Genomic DNA, 7432 nt, shown 5'->3' with positions numbered 1-7432 from the left:
TCATGGAAACCCAGACCATGAGCAGGTCTGAAAAACTCCAGCTACAGAGTCAGCAGAGGCTAACTTTTACACACCATGCACCTCAGGACTTTTTTCTAGTTGGGGTTCCCAAACACTTTGTAATATCATACTTAACTGTAAAAGTTAAAGCATCCCAGTCATCTTAGAAGAAAATGCATTTGTGTCAAATGTTTTTCTCCATTTTTTTTCTTTATTTAGAGGCATTTGACAAGTGGAGCTGTGTGCGAGGGTGAGGTGAAGGGGCATAAGCATTGTTGCAGAGGTGAGGAGAGAATATCAAGCTGAAGTTTGATCACTTTTACAAAAACTCAGGCCCGGTCCCTCGTCTGTCCCATACCAAGGAGGATGTTCCACGTTACACAGCCAAGAAATGCTAACAGAACAAAACAGCTACTGAATCAGCGAGTGTAGCATCTGAGAAAGACAAAAAGGGAAGAAAAGAGAGAAAGAAAAAAAAAAAATACAGGACTTATTTTGAAGTCTTACAAATCAGAAACAATAGGCAGGCCCTTTATCAAAAGAAAAAAAAAATGTGTATTGTCTTGTTTTAGCTACTGAATGCAAAAAGAAAAATTCAAGCAAAAGTTCACATGGAAGCCACACCACCAAAAATAGAGAGCAGAAGGAAATAACTATTGTTTCGAGGATTTCAATTAAAGTCAAGACATGTATATATATTTATAAACACTGGAAAAAAAAATTGATCACTTGATTCTTCTCAATTCTAAAGAGTTCATGATCTTAGTTTTTAATCTTATCTGGGGGAGGGGAGCGTAAAGGTGTGGAGAAGGGTTAAATTCTAACAAATAGAAGAATGCCTCTACTTCAAATACATTTCTAAAGAGGTAGATCAAAAATAAACTGGAGGAAGGGGGAAGTTGTGGGAAGGGTGGGTTGGCAGGGAGGGGAGCGGGGAGATGGGAGATGTTAGGGACTTTTGTTTTTTTAAAGTATCACTTGTGCCCCTCAGTTAAGCACGGTGTTAGGAAGGCGCGCCCAAATAGAAAGTGTTCGGGGGACTGAGGTATCAGTGCGCGCTGGCGCTCAGTGGGGGCAGGGCTGGGTGCCTAGTGCCACAACAACCCCCCGCCCCCTCAGCTGAGGTAGACGGCGTTCTACTGTGGAAGCATGGATACACTCAAGCACTTTTACCACAATCAACATATTTACATTCGGCATGGAAAAAAAAAAAAAAAAAAAAAAAATTGTATCTTTACGTTTTTGGATTCCTTTTTTTTTTTCTTTTTTTTTTTCTATTTTTAAATAAACGCCCTAAGTCAGGGTTCACTCAGTATGGTGTGTGCCTATCCTGGCTCGTTATTCCCTGTAAGCATAACTAAATGAAACATCAAGTACATTTGCGGGTTACAGAACATCCTTTTGTTTAAATCATTTTCCTTGAAACTTAAAAAAAAAGAAGTCACGTTTGCATCTATCAGTGTGACTCCCCCTACCCTCACCATGCAGTTAAAGACATCGACTTGATGGCCTTGCTACAAGGGCCACTCTGAAATGACAAAGCTCGCTCTATTTGAAATTAAACCTAGTGGGGGCTTGGACTTCGCTAAGACACTCGCCAACAAAGGTGGCAGGAGGCCTGGGAACAGAACAGACCACAAACAGATGCTCTGCTGACTTGAGGGCAGCTACAGGAAGGACCCCATTACAGTATTCTCTGCAGCACCCTGACCACAGCCCTCAAATAGGAAGGTGAAAGGAAATTTTGACAAATTAAAGTACCATTATCATTAACTATGGTAATCCCCCCCGAAAAAAAATAAATGGCATTGCTGCAGTTATGTACGGTTGGCATTATTTGCATGTCGTAGTTGTTTTGCACTTCTTTCTTTCTGAAGATGGTGGACCCTCAGGGGAAAAACTGAGGCGATTTTCTCTATACTTCTGTCAGCCGCCAGCTGAGGGGGCGCCAACTCTTGCTCCGGGGCCGCTATGTACAAACAGACTTTATGTACAGGGTCATCTTAAGTCACACATACACATGTACAATGCCACCTAAAGCACCAGAGTTGAAGGCAAGGTCAGTTGGCAGCTGACCAAAATTTTAAATTTTCTTAAAAAAATAAAAATGTTCAAAGACTATCAGCTTTATAAAGTATACAAAATACCACAAAGCAAAATAAAAAAAAGAAAGGAACAATTTTTTTTCATATATATAATATCTTTTCTCTTCTGAGGTACTAGATCCTGAGGTAGTTAAGTAAAAATGCATATTTAATTGGTTTTCCTGGGCAGCAGCAGTTCGGCACCATTTCCCTGTGTCAGTCGTGGCGCTGCCCTCAACTCTAAATATATATATATTTTTTTTAATATAATTCTTTTTTGTTTATAGGTCTATCTGTAAAATGCATCCCAATTTATAAAATGCCACTTATCACAAGGGCAGGACGCCCCATGTAATTCACCCTTTCAGGGGTCCTGTCCTAAAACAACCTCCCCCCCCTTAAACATGGCCCACACAATTTGAGCCAACCCCCCTACCCCGCACCCCCTCCCCAAATAAATCTTTCAGCTGGTCCAAACAGGACTTTGATAGCAATGCCTTTTTCCTTTCCAGAGAAAACTCATAAGAAAGCTTCACCAACCAATTAAACGTCAAGAAAAAAAAATATATACCAGGTGTTCACTAAATCTGAAGTCAACCAAAACATCTTGTCATGTTTAAAGTACAACACCAAGGCGGTGATAGGAGGGGGGCGGGGGTCCTTATTTCTTCTTTGTGTTTCTAGTGTAAAAAGAAAACAAAAAATACAAGTTTAAACACATCCTTTGGGGGAGGAGTAGAGCGGTTGAGGGGTGCGCACTTGTGAGGGCAGGTGACGACGGTGGGAGCCCTCAGGAGTACATTCTCGCAGAGATGCAGAGAGGTGGAGTGGGTGGAGCTTTTAGAGGCGCAGGGTCTCTTTTTTTTTTTTTCCCCTCTTTCTTAAATCAGCCACGCAGTCCCAAGTAAGACAAGGAGGGGAGGATGTTTGGTTGGGCTCCAACAACCTTTAACCCCTGAGATGAGCATTAGGACCCACTGCCGTCATCGTCTTCTCCCCCTCCTGGACTCTGCTGCATCTGTCCTTCTGTCGAGTCTTCTGGCAGATTCTGTCACCGTTCCTCCAGGTCCGCTGGATGTTTATTTCCTGCGTGGCATTGGAGGTTGGGGTCCAGATGTAGGCTTAAGCTGCTGCTGCTGTTGTTGCTGCTGCTGCTGCCTCCTCACCTGGGCTAGGATCTCCTGAATCTTCCTCTGGGCCAGCTAGGTGACAAGAGGAACAAGTGTTAAGCTAAAACTGCAGAGCAAAGCATAAAATGAAGTGTACAAAGATGCCTCGCAATCTGCCCTGAGAATGCTGACCTCCTGTGCAAAATGTTAACTAAATTTGGCTATTTGTCTATTTTTTTTAATCAAGTAATTTTGGAAGCATCTCAGTGTGCATAACATTGTTCTTGTTATAAATGGAAATTAACTGTATGGCTATAGTGAAAGGCAAAGAATATATAGCAGTTTATTCAGTGTCAGAAAAACACCATGCAACTCACCTGGCATGCAAAGAAGTGTCCGCTGATCTTGACTATAACCTGGTCGTTCTCGTCAGGCGTCTGGTCCCGGGGTACCACCACTTCTGCACAGGTCAAGTTCTGCAGTTCATTTACCTGCAGACACACAGATCAAAATTAACTCAAAACATTAGGGACAAAAATATAAACTGAATACAGTTCGGGCATGAAAGAATCTAGATTACCGTTTTCCCGCCTTTCCCAATAACTCGTCCAGCAGCAAAGGCAGGAACCTTGATATGCGCCTCCAGCTTCACCTCTTCCTTAGGTCCAAAGAAATTCTCTTCTTTTAACTTGCCAAAGATTCGACACTGAGCCTGCAGTCAGATGTGTTCAAGCACAGGTTAATCCTACTGAATTAGGTAAAACTTCTTTCAGTAATACTTCTGCTCCACTAACACGCAAATAAATAAAATCAAGATGAATGCAAACTTCCACTATGATTAAATAAAGTGACATCTTCATTTTTAATGTTAGCATGAGAGTTTAATGCATTTATTTGGCTGTGAACGTGCAACACCTTAAACTGAGCCTCTGGTGGTCCGACAATGATGACCATCCTCTGCTTGGCATCCATTCCTTCTGCAGGGGCGATCTGAAAGAGGTCATCAAGAAAAAAAAAAAAAAAAAAAAAAATTCACTTATGCTCCAGTTCCCATCAATCAAATGAAAACGGGAAGACAGCAAGCATCAAAATGTTATCATTGACATTCAGAGTCTCTACCCTCCTGTCAATCACTCACCTTGATTGAGGCGCCGGCAAAGTGTGACAGCTGTTTGATGTGTTGACCCTGTTTTCCAATGATGGCGCCCACTGCAAGTGCAGGAATGAACAGGTGAACAGTCTCCGATTCTGGGTGTCCCTGCTGGATATAAACAGCTTAGTACTACTGCGACTAGGAGAAGATCGCACGCACCGATCGCACGCACAGACCTCCCCCCCCCTTGGAACATTTGCTCAACTTTCAAACACCAACGCGCAAATGCCAACAGTCGATTTTGTGGAAGCTGTTAAACTCATTAAGTGTCATCGGTGCTTACACCCTCTGCTTGAGATCACTGGTTGATCAGAAGAGGCATGTCTGCCCCCGCAGCGGTAAACACAGATGCTACCGTTATTGTCCATTGGGGTTCCTACTCATTACTGATCAGCATGTTCCCAAAATCGTTGGATGTTTTTGGGAACGTGCTGTATGCTCAGATTGGTGTTAAAACATTTGGCAAACAGAGTCACACACTGATTCCGCTTACAGAAGCTATAGTCCGAGTTGGCTGCATGCAAAGGTTTACCGTTAGATGGAACTTGTTAATTTTTGCTAAGGGAAAAAAAAAAAAAAAAAAAAACACTATAAAGTGGACAGTAATGTTTAAATATGAAGCAGTTTAGCTATTACACTATGGAGCCTTAATGCAAACTGGACCAGGAAATCACCTGTCTCTAGTGTGGCTGACTCAAGATCTGGAAAGGGAGGTGGTTGCATTTGCCCACCCCCCAAAAAAGAAAACAAAAAACAGAAGAAGTAGTACTTGTTGATTTTGGAGCGAGTCCAATTTTCCAGTCCATGTGCCAGCTGAGGGCACACTAACAAGTTGCTTTGGCAGGCTACAAAATGTGGAGAAGGGCTGTTGATGCAGAGGATGTTTTACTTGCCGTTCAAGCCATCACCTTCCCTGACAACTCAAATGTCATTTAGCAGAAACAATCTCCTGAAACTGATCAGAGAAAGACAGCCTCCCTATTCACTTCACAAACACACTAGGAGCTGCCTAAATGTCACAAGAGGACAAACTGGATGCAACCCCACTTAAAAAAAAAAAAAAAAAAAAAAAAAACCTCAAAACAAAACCCCACAGCACGCAGCCACAAGCCGTGCAAAGCACTTTGGGGATGGACAACTTACAGCAAGGGACTGGCTGCTCGCTGACAGCATAGGAGCCCAAAATGGCCCTTCACCCCCATAAGGACTGCACTAAAGGGGGAAAAACAAACATGATACCGAGTGGCTAAAGACGAACTCTCTACTCTAACAGATTTCACCAACCTGACCCAAGGAACCAGCACACCAAGTGTAACAATTAAACATGGGCTGCCCTGGATTTGTGTAATGTAGTGTATGCAGTAAGCACATATCTGCAAGAGTGTCTCACTTACTCCAAATGATGAGCATCCACCATGGGCTCCAGGAGGTGTGATATTGGACATGGAGGGACCCATGCCTGGTGCTGTAGTGGGGAACAAACCTAAAGCATTCAGATTCAAGCCTGGAATCAAGTTGGATTGGAGCTGCAAAGAAAGGACAGCTCTGTTAGCAATTCAATCTCACATTGTATGCTTTCACATCACCACCACATGGATTATCTAACCAACACTGCTATCACACATGATCTCTGGACAAAGGGAAAAAAAAACCCGAAAAAAAACAAACAAAAACCTCAAGCTTTAAGTTTAATTTCTCACAGCAGGAAACAGCCTCCTTTAGATGTGCCTGCACTACTGGAAATGCTCCTTGCAGCCTGGAGGCAGCACATTCACGCCCACTCACTAGCTGAAAGATGCACTGGACAATTAACCACGCTACATCACAGAATTTGTACTACTGAACTGGACAAGTAAAGACCGCCAACGACAGCTGCCATCAAATCATATTCGTGTCTGCACATGCACCACTTTAGGTGAAGAAAACTCAAAAATCTGACAATTTTCTGAATTAAACATCAACTCCCGAAGCAAAAACAGCTCAACTTCAGCTGGGACTTTTGCAAAGCCCGGACAAGCAAAATGAATCAAATTGTGAGCCTGAAGCATATTTTCTAGGACAGTCAGAAAATCTCAAATGAGGCATTGTCCACTTGGTAAACAATCGCACAGTGCAGCTTCTCAAGCTTCTCACAGGCTGTTTTCACATTCCTTCTAAACTCAGTTTCAACAGCTGAGAAGGAAGACTGTAATGGTACAGTCCCTCGCCACAATTTTGTGGCGTTTGTGGGGTTTTCCCCTCCCCAATTTTGATGGAAAATATATATTAAGAAAAAAAGGAAAGATATGAAGGGGGAAAAAAAAGAAAATCAGTATTAGTGAGCTAAAAGATTGACTTCACTTATTGGTATTATTTTGATATAGCTCAGTCTTCATGTACAGAGCTTAACCGGAATAAATGTATAATTAATGAGATCATAGAAGGCAACTTTACACGCAGATTTAAAAAACAAAAATCAATCACAGCAGTGTAAGAATAACCTGTGGTTTAAAAACCTGCTGGCGAAGGCTCAAAATATCAAGTGCGTTTTCCCCATTTTATTGCCATGACCCATTAGTTTACATTTACATGACCTGCACCTCTTCCCAGTTACGTTGACAGTTTGCTTTCATGAATGGTTTAAATGTGTAACGTTTAAATGTGTAACGTTTGAATCGTGAGATGGGATTTCCTCCTCTTCCTTTCAGAAAAAGGGAGGTCCAGCTGATCCCATGCTAAAAGGAAGCAGTGATGCACCTTTCCTTAGCATTCAAGGGAATTTCCTGGAGCTGTTATGATTTCCACAGACATATTGGGGGTCAGTGAGCTCTGCTAGGAAACGAAGCAAAATTCCCTCTTCACCCACAACCACTGGAGTAGCACAAAGACTATTCCTTTCTACTGATTTCACAATACCTGACATGTGGAAGTGTCTTTCGTACTGAAGACTTAATACATAAATAAATAATAAAACACTAAAAAGGTACACGTATCTTTACAAGAAAACTGAGGATGGAAGAGTGCCATTACACCATGGTAGTTCCAGATCACTCCCGTACATGTAAACGTCACTGTTCCAGTTCCTTAGATTAATTTGTTATCTGATT

The 7432-nt window shown here is 42.2% G+C and overlaps 1 protein-coding gene across 2 annotated transcripts in view; it reads right to left on the bottom strand.

The window, feature by feature from the left end:
* Positions 1 to 2573: 2573 nt before the first annotated feature.
* Positions 2574 to 7432, bottom strand: part of igf2bp3 (insulin-like growth factor 2 mRNA binding protein 3) — an 18430-nt gene continuing 13571 nt past the window's right edge. The window contains exons 10-15 of one of the 2 annotated variants that reach the window (XM_065469648.1): positions 5741 to 5872; positions 4332 to 4454; positions 4109 to 4183; positions 3774 to 3905; positions 3571 to 3684; positions 2574 to 3286 (exon numbers count right to left, since the gene is read on the bottom strand). In XM_065469648.1, coding sequence (XP_065325720.1) covers positions 3164 to 3286; positions 3571 to 3684; positions 3774 to 3905; positions 4109 to 4183; positions 4332 to 4454; positions 5741 to 5872 — 699 coding nt within the window. In that variant the 3' untranslated portion in view covers positions 2574 to 3163. The remainder of the gene's footprint in view (positions 3287 to 3570; positions 3685 to 3773; positions 3906 to 4108; positions 4184 to 4331; positions 4455 to 5740; positions 5873 to 7432) is intronic. The other variant, XM_065469649.1, reaches the window with a different exon arrangement.

This window comes from Pelmatolapia mariae, linkage group LG22 (assembly GCF_036321145.2).
Source record: "Pelmatolapia mariae isolate MD_Pm_ZW linkage group LG22, Pm_UMD_F_2, whole genome shotgun sequence".
NCBI classification, from domain to species: domain Eukaryota; kingdom Metazoa; phylum Chordata; class Actinopteri; order Cichliformes; family Cichlidae; genus Pelmatolapia; species Pelmatolapia mariae.
Note: the sequence above shows the minus strand (reverse complement) of the source record. Positions and strands in the feature narration are given on the sequence as shown.